The 25,905-nt window shown below is 39.0% G+C and overlaps 1 protein-coding gene across 1 annotated transcript in view; it reads left to right on the forward strand.

Annotated features, from left to right (window-relative positions):
• Positions 1-25,905, forward strand: part of CUL5 (cullin 5) — a 97,585-nt gene that overhangs the window by 38,952 nt on the left and 32,728 nt on the right. Inside the window, exons 4-7 of the mRNA XM_030331635.1 lie at positions 7,586-7,762; positions 9,585-9,726; positions 11,528-11,673; positions 11,757-11,837. Coding sequence (XP_030187495.1) covers positions 7,586-7,762; positions 9,585-9,726; positions 11,528-11,673; positions 11,757-11,837 — 546 coding nt within the window. The remainder of the gene's footprint in view (positions 1-7,585; positions 7,763-9,584; positions 9,727-11,527; positions 11,674-11,756; positions 11,838-25,905) is intronic.

Raw genomic sequence — 25,905 nt, forward strand, 5'->3', positions numbered from 1 at the left:
AAAAAAAAAGATGTAAAGAGTTCAGTTTTTTATATGTTCTTTAGAAGTCCCCACCCCCACTGTTTTTTTGTCAAGTGTCAGTACACATGAATCAGTTTTTTTTCTCACAGCCTGTATCTCTTCTCAAGCTGATAGTAGTTTTCTTCAATTCCAGATATTTCTTCAACTGTAAAATCCTTGCATTGTCCTTTACATTGCTGCTGCTGAGCTGAAATTCACTCTTGTTTATAATATATAGAAATGTTTCATAATATTGAAATGAAAAAAAGGTCATTCAAAGCTCTTTAGGTTGGGGCGCCCGGGTGGCTCAGTTGGTTAAGCATCTGACTTTGGCCCAGGTCATGGTCTTAAAGTTCATTGTCTGAGCCTTGTGTCAGGCTCTGTGCTGACAGCTTGGAGCCTGGAGCCTGCTTCAGTTTTATTAAGAAATATTCTTTTTAATATTTGTTTTTGAGAGGGAGGGAGGGAGAGAGCGAGAGAGGGAGAGAGAGAGAGAGACAGACAGTGTGAACGGGGGAGGAACAGAGAGAGGGGGAGACACAGAATCCAAAGTAGACTCCAGGTTCCTAGTTGTCAGCACAGAGCCCGACACAGGGCTTGAACTCACTAACTGTGAGATCATGACCTGAGCTGAAGTCGGATGCTTAATTGACTGAGCCACCCAGGTGCCCCATACTCTTAACACTTTGAAGAAGGAAGGGCCTGAAGACCTGAGATTATTTTCCTTTCTATAAAATGAAGTTTTGAAAACTACAGAGCTAGAATTTTTTTGTTCTTTAGGTGAATTTTTATGTCAGTGTCTTATACAACATTAGCCAAAGTTGTCTGCTAGAAATTTTGTTAAATACTGATAGCAGCCTAACATTTTTATCCTAACCTAAAAAATGGTCTTTTTCTATATAAGATACTGAAGTTATGTGTATGATTGTTATATATTTAATTCTACTAATAGCCACTACCATGATGAAAAAAGAATCCTGTCACATGGGGTGTTACTTACAAAATGAAATGTTTTATTGGTAACATCATTAATTCTGTCATTTTGATAAATGATTTTTTAAAAACTATAGTTTTATAGGAAATTATCTTTTAATGAACATAAGTAATATTTTTATGCTTTGCTTAGAAAAATAAATGTTTTGGTGTCAAAATTTAATGAAAAGTATACTTTTCTAGAACTCATTTAGAAATATAGTTTCTCCTTGCCTTGGAAGCATATCACCTTATCTGTTTATGACTTTTGGTGAATATAAATTATATTTATTTCAAATTTATAGACCTTTATCCTTCATTTTCTGGAAATGGGCTCATAAACAATCACCTTACGTATTGTTAATAAATGTTAAAAAAATACACTTTACACTGGAAAACAAAGTAAGTTAAGTGTTTCACTGTAATAAGATCCAGTGAAATCTGGAATGTAGACCTCAGAAAAACCCTGAGGATGATGATTAGTGTCACTGATTCTGAGCATTTAAATTGTAGGAGTAGTAATGCTAGGCATAGATATATGACTTCTAAACCTTTAAGAGAATTTAGCTTTTTGAGTTATTTTACTAGTCAGTAGTTAGACTGAACTTATCTTGTTAGGGAGGACCAGATCTCTTAAACAGGAGAGATTGTTTCCATCTGCATTAAAATGTTTATAGCATTATATAAAATGACAAAATGGAAAGTGAAAAATAAATGAGAAGGCTTGGGAAGTTATTCGGGCATTTAATTTTTTTGTTATTTTGTTATATTGATGTAAGTATTTTTTTGCTCTTAATTGTATGATTTAGCAATTGGGGATAGGGTCACCTGATTCGGCCTAAGTTTAGCTACCCTCCCCCTGCTTCTTTTTTCTCTTAAAGTGGGCTTCATGCCCCGTGTGGGGCTTGAACTCACAGCCCTGAGGTCAAGAGTTGCATACTCTACCTACTGAGCCAGCCAGGGGCCCCAGGCCTTGGTGTGTTCATGTGCCAGCAGGTGGCTGTTGGCTCTGCAAGGACTGGATGATCCAGGAGAGCCTCTCTCACAAACTTGGTGTTCGGTGCTAGCTTCCATCTGGGCCTTTCTCTCTCAGGTGGTTTCCCATTCTTGAGGAAACCAGCCTCAGAGGTGATGCTGAAATCTGCAGGAGCTCCTCAGGTCAGTTTGGAAGTCTCACGGTGTCACATCTGCCTTCTCTTGGTCAAAGCCTGTCACAGGATCAACCCAAACCAGTGGTGGAGAAATAGACCCCACCCTTTTAAAAAAAATTGTGATGTAATTTACACCCCAGAAAATTCACCCTCTTAAAGCATATTTTATATATTCATAAAGTTGTGCAACCATCATCCACAAATTCTAGAACATTCTCGTCACCCGAAAAAAAACTGTACCCCTGATCAGTTAACCCGCCCCCTCATTACCCACTCTCCACAAACTCTAGCAACCACTAATCTACTTTTTTTTTTTTAGAAAAATTTTTTTTTTTTCAATGTTTGTTTATTTTTGGGACAGAGAGAGACAGAGCATGAATGGGGGAGGGGCAGAGAGAGAGAGGGAGACACAGAATCGGAAACAGGCTCCAGGCTCTGAGCCATCAGCCCAGAGCCTGACGCGGGGCTCGAACTCACGGACCGCGAGATCGTGACCTGGTTGAAGTCGGACGCTTAACCGACTGCGCCACCCAGGCGCCCCATCTACTTTTTTTTTTAAGTTGACTTATTTATTTTGAGAAAGAGAGAGAGATGTGAGCATGACCGGAGCAGGGACAGAGATGGGGAAAGAGCATCCCAAGCAGGCAGCATTGAGCCTGTTGTGGGGCTCGATCTCACAACTGTGAGATCATGACCTGAGCCGAAACCAAGAATTGGATGCTTAACTGACTGAGCCACCCAGGCGCCCCTAATCTACTTTCCCCTTCTGTGCTTTTGTTTGTTTTGTGCATTTCCTATAAATGGACTCATGCAATATGAAGCCTTTTATGACTGGCTTTGATTGACGATAATGTTTTCAAGGTTAAACTACATTGTAATAATTATCTTTGTTGCATTTCTTTTTATGGCTGAATAATATTCCACTGTATGACTATACACCAGTTTTTTTTCATCTGTTCGTCATTGGTGGACACTTGGGTTGTTACTACTTTTTGTCTGTTTTGAATAATGCTTCTGTGAACATTTCTGTGTAAGTTGGATTTTTTAAATTAAGGTATAATTGACATTAGCTTTAGGTGTACAGTGTAATGATTTGATGTTTGTATGTTTTGCGAATTGATTACAATAAGTTAGTTAACATCCATAACCACACATAGTTACAGAATTTTTTTTTCTTGTGATGAGAACTTTTAAGAGCTCCTCTTACCAACTTTCTAATATCCAATACAGTATTGTTAACTGTTGTTGCCTTGAAGGTCTATGTTCTTGCCAATGGCAAGACTTCTTTTTGTTTTGTTTTGTTTTGTTTTTAATGGCTGGGAAATAGTCCAATGTGTATATATACCACATTTTCTTTTCCTTGGTTTAAAATGTTTATTTATTTATTTTGAGAGAGCTCAAGCAGGGAAGAGGCAAAGAGGGAATCTCAAGGGAGCTCTGCCCTGTCAGTGTGGAGCCCAATGTGAGGCTCATCCTCATGAGCCATGAGATCATGACCTGAACTGAAATCAAGAGTTGGGTGCTTGGGGCGCCTGGGTGGCACAGTCGGTTAAGCGTCCGACTTCAGCCAGGTCACGATCTCGCGGTCCGGGAGTTCGAGCCCCGCGTCAGGCTCTGGGCTGATGGCTCGGAGCCTGGAGCCTGTTTCTGATTCTGTGTCTCCCTCTCTCTCTGCCCCTCCCCCGGTCATGCTCTGTCTCTCTCTGTCCCAAAAATAAATAAACGTTGAAAAAAAAAAATTAAAAAAAAAAAAAAAAGAGTTGGGTGCTTAACTGACTGAGCCACCCAGGTGCCCCTAACATTTTCTTTGTCTTTGATATACTTTGGTTGTTTCCATATCTTGGCTGTTGTAAACGATGCTGTAGTATTCATCGAAGTGCATATATCTTCTCGAGTTTGTGTTTTTATTTTCTTTGGATAAACACCCAGAAGTGGAATTGCTGGATCATATGGTAGTTCTGTTCTTAATTTTTCGAGCAACCTCCATAGCGTTTTCCATTGTGGCTGCACAGTTTACTTCTCACCCACAGTGCACACGGGCTCCCTTTTCACCACAGCCTCGCCCGCACTTGTTATTTCTTGTCTTCTTGATACTGGCCATTCTGACAGGTGTGAGGTGATAGCCCATTGTGGTTCCGATTTACATTTTCGTGACGATGAGCATCTTTTGAATGACCTGTTGGCCATCTTATGTCGTCATTGGACGCATGGGAAGGTCTGCCCATTTTTCACTCTAATTGTTTACTATTTGCTGTTGCGTCGTAGGAGTTCTTAGTGCGTTTTGGATACTAGCTCCTCGTCAGATAGGTGATGTGCAATGACTTTCTCCCATTGGTAGGTTGTCTTTTCATTGTGTTCAGGGTTTCCTTTGCCGTGCAACGGTTTTTTAGTTTGGCGTAGTCCTGCGTGTTTATTTTTGCTTTTGTTGCTTTTGGTGTCCTATTCAAAACAGTCATCGCCAAGAGCCGTGTTAAGGAGCTTATCACCCATGTTTTCTTCTAGGAGCTTTCTGGTTTGTGGTCTTACATTTGAGTCTTGAATGCATTTTGAGCTCATTTTTGTGTGTGGTACAAGAGAGTGGTGCAGTTTCTTTCATTTGTGTGTGGCTATCCAGTTTTCTCAGCACCATTTGTTGGTACTTGGTTGTCCTTTCCTCATGTATATTTCTGTCCTTTCCCCATTGTATATTCTTGACTCCTTTGTTGTAAATTAATTGACCGCATAAGTGTGGGCCTATTTCTGGGCTCTCTTTTCTGTTCCGTTGATCTGCGTGTCTGTTTCTGTGCTAATACCGCACGATTTAGATTACTGTAGAGCTTTGTCACATAGTTTGAAGTCAGGGGGTGATGCCTCCGGCTTTGTTCTTCTTTCTCAAGGTTGCTTTGACTATTCTGGGTCTTTTGTGGTTCCCTACAAATTGTAAGATTGTTTGTTCTTTTTCTGTGAAAAATACCACTGGACTTTTGATTGGGATTGCATTGATTCTGTATATTGTTTTTGGTAGTATGAACATTTTAATGCTATTATTTTTCTATTCCATGAGGACTGGATGTCTTCCCATTTATTTGTGTCTTCAGTTTGTTTCATCAATGTCTTACAATTTGGGGTGTACAGTTCTTTCACCTCCTTGGTTAAATTTATTTTCAGGTATTCTTTTTGATGCAATTGTAAATGGTATTGTTCTTTTTTTTTTTTAATTTCTCTTTCTGATAGTTTAAGTATATAGAAACGCAACATTTTTGTATATTGATTTTGTATCTTGTGTTACTAAAACTAAACTTAACTGGTTTTGACAGTTTTTTAGTGGAGTCTTCATGATTTTTAATGTATTATATCACCTACAAATAGTGACAGTTTTACTTCTTTTTACTTGGATGCCTTTTATTTCTTTTTCTTGTCGTCTGGCTTGTATGGGTGTTCTAAGACTTCCAGTATATGTTACATCAAAGTGATAACAGTTAGCATTCTTGTCCCATTCTTGATCTTAGAGGAAAAGCTTTTAGCTTTTCACTGCTGAGTATGATTTTAGTTATGTGTTTGTCATATATTGCCTTTATTATACCGAGGTAAATTCCCTCAACACCTGCTTTGTTAAGTTTTTATCATAAATGGATATTGGATTTTGTCAAATGCTTTTTCTGCATCTATTTGAGATGATCATATGATTTGTTAAAAATGTTTATTTATTGGGGAGGCTGGGTGGCTCAGTCAGTTAAACATCCAACTTCGGCTCAGGTCATGATCTCATGGTTTGTGGGCTCAAGCCCCACGTGGGGCCTGTGATGACAGTGTGGAGCCTGGAGCCAGTTTCGGAATCTGTGGCTCCCTCTCTCTCTCTGTCCCTCCCCCGTGCGCGCTCTCTCTCTGTCTCTCTCTCTCTCATGTTTATTTTGAGAGACCAAGAGAGAATGCACACTTGTGAATGTGAGCGAGGACGGGGCAGAGAGGGAGAGAGCCTGGAGCGCAGAGCCCAGTGCAGGGCTTGATTCCACTAACTGAACTGTGAGATCATGATCTGAGCCAAAATCAAGAGTTGGACGCTTAACCAACCTCACAACCCAGGCACTCCAGTTATATGAGATTTATACTTCGTTTTGTTAATGTGGTGTTTCCCATTGATCGATTTGTGAGTGCTGAACTAACCAACATTGCATCCGTGGAATAAATCCCGCTTGATCATGGTGTATGGTCCTTTCAATGTATTGTTGAATTTGGTTTTCTAATATTTTGCTGAGCAGTTTTGCACCCATGTTCTTAAGGGATATTGGCCTATAATTTTCTTCTTTTGGGCCATCCTTACCGGTTTTTGGTATCAGGGTAATATCAACCTCATTAACTGAGTTTGGAAGTGTTTATTCCTCTTCTGTTTTTTGGAAGAGTTTGAAAAGGATTGATATTCTCATTCAGTGTTTAGTAGAATTCACCATTGTTGCCATTTGGTCCCAGATTTTAGTTTGTTGGAGATTTTTCATTAATGATTCAGTCTACTTGCTAGTGATTGGGTCTGTTCAGATTTTCTATTTCTTTTGTCTTCATAGATTTTATGTCTTATGGAATTTATCCATTTCTTCTCTCTTGTTGAATATGTTGGCGTATAATTGTTCACAGTGTCTCTTATGGTCCTTTATAATTTTTTTTTAAGTAGGCTATAGTGTGGGGCTTAAACTCACAACCCTGAGATCAAGAGTCACGTGCTCTGCTGACTGAGCCAGCCAGGAGCCCCACTCCTTTGTACTTCTGTGTTATCAGTTGTAATGCCTCCTGTTTCATTTCTGATGTTGTTTATTTCAGTCCTCTCTTTCTTGGTGAGTGTACACAGGTTTTTTATGAACTTTTTGGGGATATGGATATTTATAGCAGCATTATTCATGATAGCCAATAGGTGGAGACAACCCTGATGTCCATCAATGGACCGATAGATAAAATGTGGTATATCTATAAAATGGGATAAAATTCAGCCATAAAAGGAATAAAGTAATGATAGGTCCTAGGACTTGGGTGAACCTCAGAACTATTATATGAAAGAAGTCAGTCATAAATGTCTACATATTGTATGTTTCCATTCATGTGGAAGTCTGGAACAGGCAAATATATAGACACCAAAAGCAAATGAATGGTTGCTTAGGGCCAGGAAAGGGATGGATGGGAATGGTAGTGGGGAGGATAAAAAGGTGATAGCTTAAGGATAGAGGGTTTAGGGATTTTTTTTTAAATGAAATATAGTTGACATATAACATTTGATCAGTTTCATGTATACATCATGATTTTATGTATATATCAAAATGATTGCCGTAGTAAGTCTTTGTGAACGTGTTTTTTTCTTGGATATATACATGTTTTAATTTCTTGAGTATAATATAGTTTGTACAGTAAATAAAATACTCTATAGCATGGCTATGTTCTGTTATTCTTTCAAGCACCTACCTGTATTTCAAATTCATATAATTCTTTTTTTTTTCCAGCGAGTACTGAGCCATCAAGATGATACAGCTTTGCTAAAAGCATACATTGTTGAATGGCGAAAATTCTTTACACAGTGTGATATTTTACCGAAGCCTTTTTGTCAACTGGAGATTACTTTAATGGGTAAACAGGGCAGCAATAAAAAATCAACCGTAGAAGACAGTATTGTTCGAAAAGTAAGTTTATTTTTGCTTTTTGTCCCCCTTACTAGTCTTCAGAAAGAGGGTTATTTTACAACTTTAGGAAGTAATTTAGACTTTAAGTGGGCTTTCCTACTTCACATATAAATTCCTTTTAAGTTCTTGCTGGGTTTTACTGAATAATACTGTCTTTCTTCCAACCGCGTTGAGCTGCACTTCTGTTTCGTTATCCCACGTGGTGTTAAGTTGCGGATCTGTGCCTTCAGACATCACTGCCTTTTCCTACTTTTATCTTCTGTATTCTGTTTCCTTCTTCTTTGTTTGTACTTTTACCTTCCTATAGATTACATTACTTTTTTCCTCTTTCAAAAATCTCTCATTAGATTACCTTCTCGTATCTTGGTGTTTCATTGTGACTAAGCTGCTATTATGTTTTTCTTTTTACTTGATTCTAGTTATTGTGAACTCATGTACTGTTTATTTTCATATTTTGCATAGTTTCTAGTTAAAAGTTCTATGTCCAGACTCCTTGTGATTTAATTGAAAGAACTCAGCTCTGAAAGTGGAATCTCAGGTGTTCTTTTCAACTCTTCAGTCCTTAATGACTTAAGCTCCCTGTCCTCATTTCTCATATGTATTCTTGCTTCTGAGAATCAAATAGAAACATAGATTTGAAAAGTGAAAGAAAAGTACGAAATGCCTCTTGGACTTTAAACGACTTGCTACTTGCTGAATGCAAACTCAGGCCCTCAAATAGTTGCCTCGGCATTCCTGCCCCTTCCAAGCTCTAAAATTTGTGCTGATGTCGACAGGAATGCTGTAAATTTAGACACCCAGTGGTTCTCGGGTGGTAGAAATAACTGCAATGTGAGAAATTATCCCCCTCCCCCCAAAAAAAAGAAAAATACTTCTACGTGCTTTTTAATTTTCAGTTCCATAATCTTGTCCTCTCTTGTTTTTCCGTTATTCTTTTAATTTTTGCCATCCCCTACTGATTACAGGAATCAGCATCACTTAATGATTAAGACCGTAGATTCTGAGACCATAGTTGTTGGATTCAAATCCCAGTGTTGCCATTAATGAGCTGTATGCATGTGGGGAGTTAGCTTTCCTCTCAGTGCCTCTGAGTCTGCATTTCTAAAAAGGAGATAATAACACCTATATATCGGTATTGAGGATTAAATGAGTTACGTGTGGAAAGTACTTAGAGCAGTGCTAGGTACGTAGTGAATGTTACATACCTGTTATTTTTGTCGTTATTGATGCTACTGTTGTTGTTAATATATTTTCTGTATCTGACCCAGTTACTTGGAATGATAATACATATGGATATGTGTGTAATATTTCCATCATTTAAATGGAACATCTTTCAGGTGGATTTGTGTGTGTTTTTTAAGATCTAGTATCAGGCAGGTTTTCATTCAGCGCTTTTTGCATTTATTGCGTGTTCGTACAAACCTGCACATGAGCATTCCATACACTGACCAGTATTTCTGAAATGTAACCTTGTAACTGTAGGGGAGGTAACCTTTTCCAGGTATTACTGTATTTAATTTTTACAACAACCACTTAAGATTTGTATTCTTACTTTTACTATTTTACAGATGGGAAAGCCAGTGAATAAGTAATAGAGCTGGAATTCAAATCCATTTACGTTAGATTTTGAAATGTGTTCTTTAACATTTACCATGTGTTTTTTACCAAATTTAAATATACTAGTTCCCTGAAGTATTCAAGTGAATATAGGCCTAAGAATGTGGTTTCCTTTTTTTAGTATTTATAGCTAAAGTTTTTGTGTGTCTGTATGGTACTTAGTATATTAATAATTGCAACGATTTCATACTTCTTTTTATCCTAGCTCATGCTTGATACATGGAATGAGTCAATCTTTTCAAATATAAAAAACAGACTCCAGGATAGTGCAATGAAGCTGGTACATGCTGAAAGATTAGGAGAAGCTTTTGATTCTCAGCTGGTCATTGGAGTAAGAGAATCCTATGGTATGTTCTGAACTTTCCTGATCATAATTTTTTCTGGAAATGCTGAGACAGTTACAGAATAGTACTGCCAGAGTTATGTGTACTAGCATAGAGTCACATCTATGTTTAGTGCCAGATGCTGTTAAGAGTACACAGAAGGCATGAAATCTCTTCAAGGCCACATAGAAAAACCCATATTTGTGTGGTTAATACTTGTTTTCTCCATGTCACTCATTTCTTGGCTGGCAAATCCTTTTAGTGACCTGAATTAGAGAAATGTAGATTTGATTCTTTAGCTCCTAAAGGTGGTAACTAATTTTGTGCTTATATTTTCAGACAGTATGTTTATTTCATGTACATACTCCTCTCTGAACTTTTCAGTTTCTGGCAGTGCTCTTCTCATTTATTATTTAAGTCAGATACAGTGTTTTCTCTGAGAATACTCCTCCTCCTCCCTCTGTCTTCTAGCTCATCTGCATCCTCTCTTTCCTCTTGGAGGCCTTCCCTAATTCCCAGGCTAGCTTAGGTCCCTCTCACATTGATTCATAGGACCCATGCCTCCCTGTCATCATAATTTAGTTCAGTTAACTTTGTTGTTGACACTGTATCTTTACTGGATATAGGACGTGGGCACAAAGTACTCCTCAGTAAGAATTTTTTGTATTTTTTTTTTAATTTTTTTTTTAACGTTTATTTATTTTTGAGACAGAGAGAGACACAGCATGAACAGGGGAGGGGCAGAGAAAGAGGGAGACACAGAATCTGAAACAGGCTCCAGGCTCTGAGCTGGCAGCACAGAGCCCGACACGGGGCTCGCACTCACGGACCGTGAGATCATGACCTGAGCCGAAGTCAGACGCCCAACCGACCGAGCCACCCAGGCGCCCCAAGAATTTTTTGTATTAATGAACCTGCAGTTATCTTTGATTGGCTTTCTCTATTATCCCCATACTTCTTGAGATATCATAGTGTTTAGGCTTTCATTAGCCATGTCCTTGAAATTTATTCCTCTTATATCAGCTACCACCAGTTTATACTGTGTAAACTCTGCTTCTGGACTTTTGAAACAGTTGTCTTATAGTGACCTTATTACTATCGTTTAACCCATGTACTGTTCATGAGATTAATTTTAAAGTAGTATTTTATTTGATTTTACCCATTTAGTGGTTACACCATGCTGAATTCAGGTTACTTAACCTGAGATTCAAGACTTTCCATAACCACTCGTATTTTTTTGCTTTTTGAGAGAGAGAGGGAGAGAGAGAATTCCAAGCAGTTTTCATGCTGTCAGTGTAGAGCCCAACATGGGGCTCAAACTCACAAACCCAGAGTTCATGACCTTAGCCAAAATCCAGAGTCTGATGCTCAACCGACTCAGCCACCCATGTACCCCTCCACAGCCACTCCTAACTTCCCATTCTACCTGGTCATTATACCTTGACTTGGCCTTGGGATTTTTGTGCTTCAGATTATTTGCTTATTTTACTAGCTTCTGTGTAAATTCTAGTTTTCCCTTAAGACTCATCTCAAATCTCATCTCATCTGTGAATAACCATTCTTGACCATCTAGTTAGAAGTCATGCCCTTTCTTATGCAGAAATACAATAGCCCGTGTTATCTGTACTGTTTGTCACTTTAGTGCTTTATGCTGTTACCATTTTAAGTCTGTTATGGAGAAGGGTCTTGTATTATATATGTTCTCTTGAGCGTTGTCACAGTCCCTTGCACATAATGACCCCTCACTATTTGTTATTTCAATTATTGTACTCAAAATACTGATTTGAAACATAATTAGAGTAAAATTTTATTTTCTGTTTTTCAGTTAACCTTTGTTCTAATCCTGAGGATAAGCTTCAAATTTATAGGGATAATTTTGAGAAAGCGTACTTGGACTCCACAGAGAGATTTTATAGAACACAGGCACCCTCGTATTTGCAGCAAAATGGTGTACAGAATTACATGAAATATGTAAGTCGGAACTTAGTATATGTGATAATTTCAGCTGTTCTCTTGATATTCTTAAAAATGATTGCTATTTTGCTTCTGGGCAGGCAGACGCTAAATTGAAAGAAGAAGAAAAACGAGCACTACGTTATTTAGAAACAAGGCGGGAATGCAACTCTGTTGAAGCAGTAAGTAATTTTGTGATTATGTATTCTTTGAGATTCTTTGAAGTACGGTAGCCAAGGGATGGCAAATGTGTGGTGCAGGTCTTCTGACTCCTTTCTCTCATCTCTGGCCAACATTACTAATCGAGGATAGTCTCTCCCCTGGTATCCCGGCTTCAGAGGACACCTTATTCAGAACTCGTTGTTCTTTTGAACTGACGTGCAAGACGAAATCTATTTGCCATCCCTGCTCCAGGCTTCACTACATTTAATGTACTTAATTTTTAAACAGTGTCCTTGTATTGTTTTATGCGTATCCGAAGTTAACCATGTTTGTGTTGCAAGTAAAATATGTTCCCTAGAGATATAGTGGATCCTTATAATTCACGATAATTATGTTCTGTAAAGTGGCTGTGATCCCTGAAATAGTGACCATGGAGGGTATTTTTTCTTGTTCTGAGAGGATGTTTTCAAACCTTATCTTGTGAGATAAAATACTACTTGATCAGAGAACATCAGTCTTTATATTGTTATTTTGGTGTTTTTATACTGTAATTTCCTCAAAAAAAAAAAAAAAAAGTGAAACTGATCAGAGATCATAGCCATGCTCTTTTATCTGTCCTCGCTGTTTTCTTCTACATGGAGAATGACCTTAACGTGCTGTCCTAAGGAAGTAAGAATCAAGCTTGCATAGAGTCTCGGAAATCGCTCACATATAGCAGTAGTGTTTCCTGTAGTTCTTTTCAGTCTTTGGGGATGAGGAACTAGATTTAGATTTGCATTCCGGGTGGCGACATTCATGTTTCCCTGTAACCAAACATTTTCAGCTATGGATGGATTTATTTATTTACTTGCTTCTGACTTTTCTTTGGCTCTTTGGTCTTGAATGATAGTCCTGTTCATTCTTTGTTCAGAAATCAGGCTGAGTTAGATTTTTTTCCTTTGGTTTTTATGTTTGTCTTTTCATAATATACAGTATGTGTCCTCTTTTAGTGGTTAAAATAACTCTCATATTGGTCAGGGAAGTGGGCTAATTTCATGGTTATTTGTAGGAATTCTGTGTAGACCTTGAAAGCCAGGCTTGGGCTTCATTCAAAGTGCAGGGAAGGCCAGTGAATGTTTCTAAGCAAGGTGCCTCGCTCAGCGCTGTCCTTCAGAGAGAGGACATGACTGGATGAAAGGTTCATTGGAATGGGGAAGAGAGAAGAATAGGAGGTGGGTGGTTTTTATGATCATTCATGCGAGGGTTTGGGAGCACCAGATAGGACTGTAGCGGTGGGGGCGTAGCCCAGAAGAGTGGAGAGAAAGGCTTCCCAGAAATGGAACCTGGTGTCTGTGGGTGGGGCTAGATATTAAAGGGAACTGAGTCCGGGTGTTTCTGGGGCTTTGGCCTGGGGGAAGAGTAAGTCTAGATGGTGCAGAAGAAATAATGAGGGAGCGTGAGGAGTTTGAGTTGATCGTTGTGCCTGGAGCGTCTGGGCGGGGATGTTGCAGTTTTGTAAGGTACAATTGTTTTTCTGCTCTGGTTTATACAGCTTAATTTGTATTATATGCATATGAGACTTCAGGAATTTCAGCTATAGATGGTCTAAGAATAAGAGAAAGCAAGAAAAGGAGAATGAGAAAGGCAGAGATACTCAAATACACATGACAGTTTGTATAGAACAGGTGAGCCTCCCTTTCTACTTTGAAACACATACACACACACACACACACACACACACACACACAGAAAAAGTTAAAATAGAAGATGTGAATTTGATCTTCCACAGTTAACACATAGTGTGAGGATCTCATCAAGCTGAATGATTCTAGAGTTTAAAGATAAGTTTTTTCGTTACTGTTTTCAACAGAGACCCTAAGTGCAATATAGCATGCTTCCAGAGAAATTTCACTTTATTGGAGATGTTGGAGGTCTTTTTGTGTGGTTTGTTTTTATTTTGTTTCAGTTTTCTGCTTATTTTTAAAAATTAAAATATACTTGATTCAAGTATAATGTATATACGTAAAAGTGCACAGAAATCTCAAGTATGAATTATCACAAAGTGAACATACCTGTAAGATCACCATAACAAGAATTACCAGCAATTCAGAAATCTTTCAGAAATCTGTCATGCCCTCTCCAAATTACTGTTGCCATCTTTTTCTTCAAAGGTTATCACTCTGTTAACAATAGATTAGTATTCATCAGCGACCAATGTGTTGTTTGTACAACAAAATTTGGTACAGAGGACATACCACGTACAAAACTGTAGGATTGATTATAACATTGGGAATTTCAGGCTTAATGCAGATGCATTACTATTTGTATACCTCGCTGAGCTGAGGCCCTGATACTGTGTATATAATATTTGTTACATTGCTAATTTACAGTTTCTGTTTTCAGAGAGAAATGATGTGTTAAATTGAAGTATGTTGTGATGGAACAGTAAACAAAAACTCACCAAGTCCTGATACAAATAAAGTATGAACAGTATTACTATTATTTATATTTTTGAAGTAGGCTTCATGCCCAGCATAGAGTCCAAGATGGGGCTTGAACTCAAAACCCTGAGATCAAGACCTAAGCTGGGATCAAGAGTCAGATGCTTAACCGACTGGGCCACCCAGGTGCCCATGAACAGTATTATTTGAATAGTTAGTAAGAAACAAGTCACTTTCCATACTACAAATAATTCAAAGCAGACTTACTGTCCTAAATTCTCTGAGAAGAATTTCTAGAGGTCAGAACATGCAGTGCTATGTTCTTATATATCAAACTATTCTTTTTAATGGAGGACAGTCATAATATAGGGAGAATATATTTTACTATTACGGTCACTTCGTATGGGGTACACAGTAGTGCACTCCAGAATTTAAGATTAAAGTAAGTATGTTTTTGGCACTTTTTTCTCTCTGTAAATTAGCAATTTATTATGGTTAATCAACTTTAGTTAGTATGAATCATCCTCAGTTTTTTACACCTGATTAGTTTTTAACATGCAGGAAAACACGTTTTTGGACCGGTTATGTTTTCTATAATAGAGGAACTCTCACCCAGGTAGTACCCAGTTGTGAGGCCAACCCTAATAAAGATCAAATGTACATTCAAGTAATGTTAATATAGTACTAAACAGCTTACTGGATTCTTTCATTGTTTGTAAGAGTTTTATTTTGTTACCCTGTGTATTCCAAGCAGCTGATGATATCATTTGCAAATGATGATGCTTACTTTTTCCTTTCTAATGTTAATATCTCCTATTTCCTTCAATGGACTAAATCTATTAATAGTTAGTTTTAGAAAAATGTTAAATATTGGGGATCTTTGTCTTCTTTCAGTCTTTGATGGGAATACGTCCACATTTTCATCACTAAGCATGGTGTTGGAGTTTGGCATGATGTTTGCATTTTGTTAGGTTAAGAAGTATTCACTTATTCATCTTTTATTATGAATATTATCAGAAATTTGTATACCATAGTCCTAAAGCCAGTATCTTATTTCATGGAGAAACACCAGTGTCCTTTCCACTAAAATCATGAACAAGGCAAGGGTGCCCACTATTTCTATTTCTGTTTAACATTGTATTGTATGCGAAGATATCAGCCTTTGCACTTAGACTAGAGAAATCAATTGCAGTAATAAGAATGGGCAAGCAGAAGTAAAACTCTAAGTTTAGAGATGATTTGATAGTGTATTTGGAAAACTCCAGACCATCAGTGATAAAATTAACTCAAAAAATAAAGCAGTTCAGTAAAGTAGTAGGATGTAAAAATAATGTACCAAACTAATAGTCTTCCTATGCATAAATAATAAATAGAATATAATATTAAGAAAAATCTCACTATGGTAATAACAAAGAAAATTAAATGCTTGGGAATAAATTTAACAAGAAATGTGTGAAACCTGTAGGAGGAAAACTTTACACACTCAAAAAGACATAGAAGTAGACTTGAAATATTGGAAAGACTGTTCTTTTTTCTTTTTTTAAATTTTTTATGTTTATCTTTTGAGACCGAGCTCAAGTGGGGGAGGGGCAGAGAGAGAGAGGTAGAGAGAGAAATCCCAAGCAGGCTTTGCGCTGAATGCGGGGCTTAAACTCACGAACCCGTGAGATCATGACCTGAGCCAAAACCAAGAGTCAGTTAACCTAAGACTGAGCCCCCCAGACTTCCCAAGACATCTATTGTTATTAAATTCTGTGACTCAGAATTATAAAGATGTCAGTTGTTCCCTAAATGAATTTACAAATTCACCATAATTCCAACAAAAATACAACTTTAATAAAGTTAGGACAAGTTGATATGAAAGTTTGTGTGGAAAAATAAACATGTAAGAACAGCCAGGAAAATACTGGTTAAGAAAAACTGTGCAGAGCAAGCTCCATCAGACATTAAAACATCTTCTGTAAAATAATGTGATATTGGCACACGAATGCATAGTGGACCAGTGGGATCGGGTAGAAAGTCCAGAGTTTTATGTGAAAAAGGTTGGATCTCCAATCATTGGGAGTGAAGATAAACTTTTTAAAAGATGGTGATGGGAGGGGCGTCTGGGTGGCTCAATCCATTAGGCCTCTGACTCTTGGTTTTGGCTCAGGTCATGATCTCATGGTTGGTGAGTTCGAGCCCCACGTCTGCACTGGTGGTGCAGAGCCTGCTTGGGATTCTCTCTCTCATTCCCTCTCTCAAAATAAATAAACTTTAAAAAAAAAAAAAAAAGATAGTGATGGAACAACTCGGTAGCCATTTGGAAAAAGCTGACTCTGTGTATTACAGCATTCAGTCATACAGGTCCTAGAAGAGTTCCTCTTTAACCTTGGTGTCTTTCTAACATGACTCAAAATTCAGAGTCAGTAAAAGAAAAGATTGATAAATTTGACTAGATTTTAAAAATTAATGAAAAGAACCATAAAGTCAAAAGGAAACTGACAATCTGGGAAAACATATTTGTGACATATATCACAAAGAGGCCTCTTAGCCCTGCTATATAAAGAACCTTGAAAAATTGAGGAACAAAAAATGAGTAAGAACCTGAAAGAAAAATATTGGAAAAAGATACAGACAAATCACAGAAATATATACCTAATAATGGCCATTAAACACAGAAAATACTCAAACTAGGGGTGCCTGGGTGGCTCAGTCGGTTGACCATCCAGCTTCGGCTCAGGTCATGATCTCACAGTTTGTGGGTTCGAACCCTGCATCGGGCTTTGTGCTGACAGCTTAGAGCCTGGAGCCTGCCTCGAATTCTGTGTCTCCTTCTCTCTCTGCTCCTCCCCCACTCATGCTCTGTCTTTCTCTCTCTCCTTCAAAAATAAATAAAAATACTAAAAGAAAAAAAGAAAATGCTCAAACTCATTCTTTTTTTTTAATTTTTTTTTTTTTAACATTTATTTGTTATTGAGAGAGAGACAGAACATGAGTGTGGGAGGGGCCGAGAGAGGAGGAGACACAGAATCTGAAGCAACCTGCAGGTTATGAGCTGTCAGCACAGAAACCCTATGCGGGGCTCAAACTCACAAACCGCAAGATCATGACCTGAGCTGAAGTCGGATGTCCAACCAACTGAGCCACCCAGGCGCCGCTCAAACTCATTCTCACAGGAGATTTCCACCTTATAAATATGGAGGGCAATTGATAATCACTATTAGACAAATATCACAGTAGTAATTGTCGAAAAGTTTCACTAATGGATATTAAAGTTAATGGCCAAAGTTTGAGGTGAAATGGACCACTTTAGTAGTTTCAAAGTATATTCCCCCGGACAGTTACTAAGGGAAAAATAGTAACTTTACAATGGAGAAACCCAGAAGACCTTGTCTTTGTCAGGTCATTAAGGTTTACATTACCAGTAATAGGACATATTGACATGATGTACCTTGAGAAGAGTACCTCATTTCTGTGGTATTCTCATCAAAACTTGAAAAGTGCCAAGATCAAGGGTGCCTGGGTGGCTCAGTCGGTTGAGCGTCTGACTTCAGCTTAAGTCATGATCTCACAGTCTGTGAGTTCAAGCTCTGCGTTGGGCTCTGTGCTGGCAGCTCAGAGCCTGGAGCCGCCTTTGGCTTCTGTGTCTCCCTCTCTCTCTGCCCCTCTCCTGCTCATGCTCTGTCTCTCTCTGTCTCTCAAAAAATGAAAAAATGTTTAAAAAAAATTTTTTTTAAGTGCCAAGATTAAAAAAAAGAGACCGAGGAACTGCCCCAGCCCAGGGGGCACTGGTGAGCGTGTAGATAAGATGCAGGAATAGGGAAGAGACCTTAGTGGGAACACGGTGAGTTTAGAGTCAGGTCTGTGGTTAGGTGATGTAGTGTGCTGTTTTCGTGGTTGTGATGGTTGTGCTGTAGTTATGTGTGGGACGACTGTTAGGGGAAATCGGGTAAGGAATGTGTAGGCGCTCTATGCTCTTTCTGCAACTTTTTTGTAATGCTAAAATCAAAATAAAATGTAAAAAAAAAAGCAGATTATGAAGAATGCCTTTTTAATTTGGAAAGCATCAGTGGAGTTGATCACATGGCATTTTCCTTCATTGAACTAATTCAGTAAACCACATTTAACAGAGTTCCTAACGTTACACCATTCTTCCATTTTAGGAATGAACACAAAGTTCCATTTTTTTAATGGATAAACATTTGTACCCCAAAGGGATTTTGACATATCCTATGTAGCCAATAAAGTTACTGCCAGGATCTTCCTCTCAGTTTTTTATGTGTAGAATGTTTAAATGTTAAGTTTATTGTATAACAAGAATAATATCTTTAGGATCCTTTGGTAGATTTATCCTAATTCAACTTTTACTTGAAATTGCTTGTCGTTAGTAAAGCAGATTATGACAGAGACGAATCAGTGGAAAGTTAGTAATGCTGTGAGTTATTTAGTTATCACAACATACAGATGCCCATACGCAAAAGGTGGCAAAAAAGTGGAGAACAGTTGAATTCTAGATTAATATTTTTGAACTAGGATAACTCATTTTGAGCTGAAATCTCTAGGCCAGAGGTTTTCGATGGAGGTAACATCTACCTCTAAGAAGTATTATCCAAATTTGTGGAGGGTTTTTTTGGTTGTCACAGTGATTTTTAGTGAATGGGGTCAGGAATGCTACATGTCCCAGTGCTCAGGTGGTCCCACATAAAGATTAGATCACATCCCAAAAGTAACGGTCAGTGTCCCACTGGCCACTCATGTAAGGGAGCATCTTGTTTGTGCTTGGGTCTAAAACTGAATTTTATTTTACGTATAAACCAAAATATTTTTGCATGATATTAATAATACACTTTATTTTCCAGGGATAATATTATTGTATAAGTTGGGGAAAGATAATATTTTTATTGCTGTTTGGCATTTAAAAATTTTTTTACTGTCAGAAACTTCCGTCACTTGTAGTGGTACTGCTCATGGTGTCTGAGTCACCAGCATACCTGTGTGGGACTGCCTTTCTAGTTGTCGCATTCCCAGCAATGCCACATACAGATGAAAGTATCTGACTGCTCTATTGTATCTTCTCATTTGGTTGTGCCCAAGAATTTACAGGTTGAAATACATACTGACTTACTATAAAGAACTTTCCTTTGATGTCTGCTGTATATTATGATTAGAGAGTTATATCAATGTTTTTGAAACAATATAGGTAAATTTCATGTCAGGATTTGCTGTATAAAGGGCTGTTTGGTCTGAAAGCTTTGGGAACCAGTGCTCTGGTATTGGAGAGCCATGAAAGTTGATGACTAGGGGATCAAAGCTGCACTTGGGGAAGATTCATCTGCCATGGTGTGTATGACCTTTAAAGAGGCAACTTGCAACTTTTGCTGCAAAAAGCAACTTGCTTTTAGTTGTTGACACGCAGTAAAAGGTTTTCAACTAGGTACGTGATGATAAATGAATGGAAAGGAAGGCATGTAAGAGACATTTTGAAGGAATAATTGAAAGAAATTTTATTTTATTCGTTTATTTTCAAGTAAGCCCTATGACCAGTGTGGGGCTTGAACTCATGACCCTGCGATCAAGAGTTGCATGTTTTACCAACTGAGCCAGACAGGCGTTCCCTAAAAGACATTTTAATAACCTGTAGGATGACTAAAAGATGTTGAGCCTGAGTTATTAGAATAATCTGACAGTAGAGTCAGAGGGGAGCTAGTTGTGAGAGCCCTCTCCAGTTTTTAAAAGATTGTATACTTAGAAGACTCCAGGGTGTTTTAAGTTAGAATTTTGGGGAAGGCAGTGTGTATACATAATAGAACCCTACTTACGAAGCACTTGGTGAAAAGCAGTGAAAAATCATTGTCTTCAGTGTCTGATAGGTAATGATGAGTTACAGCTTTTGTTGCCTGGCTCCGAACTAGAGCTTTTTCCACTGGACTGCTTTTCTTCCAGTGGGATGGCCCGTGGGATAAGGGTAGACATTCTACAATCTGAGGACTTGTTCGTTTGTTTGTTGGTGAATATGCCCTGGGTTTATTGAGGAATGGGATCCTGTAGCTAGAGATCACAATCCTCTAGATTTTGTTTTGTTTTGGTTTTTTCATTAGACCATTTGAATGTGTGTTTACTGAGCACTCAGTTATTCAGTAAATATGTAGTTAGTCTCTGTTACTGATGAGGGAGGAGAGGGAGTACCTCATGGACAAAACAAAGTCCTGCTTCCTACAGAGTTAACATTCAGATAGAGAAGGATGTATAAAGACAAGTAAACCAGTAAGTAAAAATGACTTCTAAAGAAGTTTCATTCAATTTATTTTAAACTAAAAACAAAATACACTTTTCCTACCCTTAATCCACTGCCTCTTGCAACCATCAATCTGTTCTCTGTATCTATGAGTTTGGGGTTTTTTTCTCTTTCCCTTTTCTAAGATTCAATGTATGAGGTTAAGCATTAGTTCCTTAAGCATCTGACTCAACCTCAGCTCAGGTCTTGATCTTGGGGTTGTGAGTTCAAGCCCCACGTTTTTGTTTGTTTTTAAAGATCCTACATATGAGAGAATTCATATGGTGTTTATCGTTCTCTGCCTTATTTCACTCAGCATAATGCTCTCAATGTCCATCCAAGTTATTACAAATGACAAGACCTTATTCTTTTTATTGGCTGAATAATATTCCATTGTGTATATCTGTGTGTGTGTGTGTGTGTGCGCATGTGTGTGCGCACGCATATACCTATATGCACGTACACACACACCAGTTTCTTTATCTTATTCGTCCATTGATGGATACTTAGGCTATTTCCATATCATGGCTATTGTAAATGATGCATTGAATAGGAGGTGCATATGTCTTCTCGAGTTTGTGTTTTTATTTTCTTTGGATAAACACCCAGAAGTGGAATTGCTGGATCATATGGTAGTTCTGTTCTTAATTTTTCGAGCAACCTCTATAGCGTTTTCCATTGTGGCTGCACAGTTTACTTCTCACCCACAGTGCACACGGGCTCCCTTTTCACCACAGCCTCGCCCGCACTTGTTATTTCTTGTCTTCTTGATACTGGCCATTCTGACAGGTGTGAGGTGATAGCCCATTGTGGTTCCGATTTACATTTTCGTGACGATGAGCATCTTTTGAATGACCTGTTGGCCATCTTATGTCGTCATTGGACGCATGGGAAGGTCTGCCCATTTTTCACTCTAATTGTTTACTATTTGCTGTTGCGTCGTAGGAGTTCTTAGTGCGTTTTGGATACTAGCTCCTCGTCAGATAGGTGATGTGCAATGACTTTCTCCCATTGGTAGGTTGTCTTTTCATTGTGTTCAGGGTTTCCTTTGCCGTGCAACGGTTTTTTAGTTTGGCGTAGTCCTGCGTGTTTATTTTTGCTTTTGTTGCTTTTGGTGTCCTATTCAAAACAGTCATCGCCAAGAGCCGTGTTAAGGAGCTTATCACCCATGTTTTCTTCTAGGAGCTTTCTGGTTTGTGGTCTTACATTTGAGTCTTGAATGCATTTTGAGCTCATTTTTGTGTGTGGTACAAGAGAGTGGTGCAGTTTCTTTCATTTGTGTGTGGCTATCCAGTTTTCTCAGCACCATTTGTTGGTACTTGGTTGTCCTTTCCTCATGTATATTTCTGTCCTTTCCCCATTGTATATTCTTGACTCCTTTGTTGTAAATTAATTGACCGCATAAGTGTGGGCCTATTTCTGGGCTCTCTTTTCTGTTCCGTTGATCTGCGTGTCTGTTTCTGTGCTAATACCGCACGATTTAGATTACTGTAGAGCTTTGTCACATAGTTTGAAGTCAGGGGGTGATGCCTCCGGCTTTGCTCTTCTTTCTCAAGGTTGCTTTGACTATTCTGGGTCTTTTGTGGTTCCCTACAAATTGTAAGATTGTTTGTTCTTTTTCTGTGAAAAATACCACTGGACTTTTGATTGGGATTGCATTGATTCTGTATATTACTTGTAGTCTCATGACATCTTAACACTATTCTTCCAACCTATGAGCACTGAATATCTTCCCATTTCTTTGTGTGTTTTTCATTTTGTTTCATCAGTGTCTTTCAGTTTTGAGTGTATAGTTCTTTTACCTCCTTGGTTAAATTTATTTCTGGGTATTCTTTTTGGTGCAGTTGTAAATGAGCTTGTTTTCTTGATTTCTCTTTGTGATAGTTCGTTATTAGTGTAAAGAAACATAATAGATTTTCGCATATTAACTTTATATTCTGAAACTTCACTGAATTCGTTTATTAGTTCTGACAGTTCTTTGGTGTTGTGTTCTTGGTTTTCTATATTAATGTCCTGTCATCTGTAAATAGTGGTAGTTTTACTTCTTCCTTTTGTTCAGCCCTGTCTCAGCTGTTGTTTGTCTCTCAAATCTTTGTGCTTGTCTGAGCTGCTGTTTATGTATATTCCCAGTAAAGGATGTGTCAAGACCTTACAGTGTCCCAGGATAAGCGCGTCTTTATAACTAGAATAATGCCGTAGAAAGTGAATTAGCGCCAGTAATGCTTCTGCTGTCGCTTTTGCTTTATGGAATGTGGTCAAGGAAGGTCTTTTTCAGGGAGTCACATTGGAACTAAGACCTAAGACCTTGTGAAGATCTGGGACAAAGCTTTCTAGGTGGAGGGAAGAGCCAGTGCGAAGGCTCTGAAGCAGGAACAGACTTAGCCTGTGTGAGGAACAGAGGAAGAAGGTAGTGTGGCGGGTGAGGGGCGGTGAGTGACCCAGATGGAGGAGAGAGGGGGCAGGAGCTTAATGTGGTGGGAGGCCATTCTGGGGGTTGAAGCAGAGAACTGATGTCCTCTAATTTTTATATTACGAAAGGGCATTTGGTTTGCAGTGGGGTATTTGGATCACACATTATATCAGGGGGAGAGGTGTCGTTGGCAGTGGAGCTGGATATATAAGTGGAGGGATTCAGGGTGTATTTTGGACGTAGAACTAGCAGGTAGGTGCTGTTACTCTTTTATAAGTGAAGAAAATGAAACTCAGAGACAGTAGACGTTAGCCTCTGATAGCTAGGGAATGGTGAAGCTAGGCTTCTTATAAAGTCCATTTCTAGATCCTGAGTTCCTAAAGATAATGCTAAGCCCTTTGGGGGTGTATAAAGAAGAGACACAAAGTTTGATACATAATTTTGAATGTACGTATCGCATATAACACATGTGTAGTTAACTCTCTTGGTTGCAAGGAGCAAGAACCCATCTCAAACAAAAAAGGCAAATGTGTCAGTTCATGTCAAATCCAGTGTGGAAAGTACAAGGAGAAAACTAAAATGAAGGATATCTGGATTTACAGACTTGGAACTTTGTGAGAACTTTCTAGATACATATTGTTCTCCTGGTCTGCTCTGTTATCTTCTGCAGCTGGCAGTCTTTGTTGTTGTTGTTGTTGTTGTTGTTGTTGTTGTTGTTGTGCTGTTGAAGCGGAGACCCTGAGAGCTGCCAGCCTGGCCTTCTAGATTGTGACTGAAAGAAGATTAGAGGCTGGCTCCTAGGTTTTAATTCATCCAGCTTGAGTTGCGGTCACCAGCTTGGATCACATGCTTTGTGTGTGTGTCGTTGCACACGTGTGCGAGCGTGGCTCAGTGGCAGCGTGTGTGTGTCATGGAGGAGACTGCCTTCGCCAGAGAACAGCCCTTAGAGCAGCTTCCGCTGCGTGCAGTTCAGGGGACACCTGGGATGTCATCCGTCCCGGATGTGCCGGCAGCTGAGGGCCGTGCTAGTTGTGCTTAGAGGAGCGCCGCCCAGTCCCTCTCACTCCCGTGATGCGCGCAGCTCTCACCAGCTCCCTCTCCCTCGGGGGGTCCTGGGACACATGAACCGCAGCCCGTTTGTAAAACCAGGAGAGAGCCTTCAGACCTGCACCGCTGGAGAGATGCACTTGACAGCAAAGAGTGAAGCGTGAGGGGCACCTGGTGACTCAGTCAGTTAAGTGTCCGACTCTTGATCTTGGCTCAGGTCACGATCTCATTGTTTGTGGGATCGAGCCCCGAGTCGGGCTCTATGCTGACAATACGGAGCCTGGAGCCTGCTTGGAATTCTCTCTCTCCCTCTCGCGCTGCCCCTCCCTTCCTTGCATGTGTGCTCGCATTCTCTCTCTCTCTCTCTCTCTCTCTCTCTCTCAAAATAAATAAACGTTTAAGAAAAAGAAGTGAAACATGGTAGAAAGGAAGGAGAAAAAGTTTAAACTAGGATAAATTTAACATTTTTCCTATGGCTATTAATATTTTGGGTGATTGTCCGACATACCTTGGCATTCCCTGAGGGCACTCAGTTAGTACTTATTATGCACTTAAAATATGTTAGGTCTTGTGCCAGTTGTGGGTAATAGCAGACATCTGCTTCCTGTCTTCAGATGGACTCTAAAATAAAGTGGATTGTTTGTACAGCAGTGTAATGGAGTAGAGAGGGGACTGGTGGTGGCAAGTCTTCGAGGCAAAGATGGTGGGGGGTGGTGTTAACAGCGGTTAGGGGTGTCTGTGTGGCCACCACGTGAGGATTTCGATTCCATTGTTGTCATTTTACCAGCTGTGTGCTCTTTGGCAAGTCATTCAACCTTTGCAATCTGTGTTTGCTTAACTGTAAAATGGGATAATACCCACTTGTGTGGTCAAAGTTTAATAAAACACTGTGCCTGGCAGGTAGTTTTTACTGCTGGCGCTCAGGTTTGGAGAAAGTTGCTGATTCGAAGACAGTTAGGAACTATTTTACTGTCCATACAAAACACTGATTTAAAAAATTAGCAACCAGGCCACAAATCATAAATTAATAACATTAAAGTATTTGTTAACTTTCACTATTTTAGTGTATTAAGGGTGATTGCGAAAAAGTGAAGGTAAGTCTGACTCTTCGTCGCTCTGTGTAGTCATGTAAATAGTTGATAAATGAAGCAAGTACTAGTTATAATGGTAAAATAAAGAAATCTTAACCAAGCTAGAAAGGCCAAGGGAAATTAATTTTGAGAATAACCTTCCACGCATAGAATGAATGAATTCTTGAATATGTTACCTTGTATGGTTAAAGACCTTATAATGATAAAGTAAAATCTTAAAGTGGAGAAACCTAGGATAATTTTTAGTTCATCCCCTACTTTATAGTTGGGCTGAAGCAAATTATTACTTGTACAGATTTACGTAATGAACGAAAGAGCCATTCTTGTTGCTTTGTACTAAATTTCAGTGAAGTGGAATTAAAGTTGCAAATTGAATACCCCTAAAGGAAGACTCTCCACGCCACTTGGCCGACCTGTCCCGCCCTCCATCCTCATTCAGCAGGTCCTGAGTGCCTGCTGTGTTGCATGGCAGGTGCCATCTTTGCAGAGTTTTGCTGTAGAGGAAGGTAGAACACGGAGCACATTCATAGTGAAAGTGTCGCACCTTGCAGACCTCTGGGGAGAGATCTGTATGGATTTAGAGCTTGTGTTCATCTCAGGCAAAATACACGAGGTGATGGCACCTGGCAAAAAGTTGTGTTCCTCACTGAAGCTGGCAAAAGGAGACGGAAAGGGGGTACAAGGTGAGAGGGATGGCTTCCCACTCTCCATTCAAGGCAGATTTTTCCAATAACAAGTAATATATGTAGGGTTGACTCTGTATGTAGTATTTTGGTAAATGATGGGAAAGAAATACAAAAGAGGAAGAACATGATCTATGCCCTCAAGGAACTGATGCTCTTGTTAAGACTCTTTTACAAGAAG

This window comes from Lynx canadensis, chromosome D1 (genome assembly GCF_007474595.2).
Source record: "Lynx canadensis isolate LIC74 chromosome D1, mLynCan4.pri.v2, whole genome shotgun sequence".
Taxonomy (NCBI): domain Eukaryota; kingdom Metazoa; phylum Chordata; class Mammalia; order Carnivora; family Felidae; genus Lynx; species Lynx canadensis.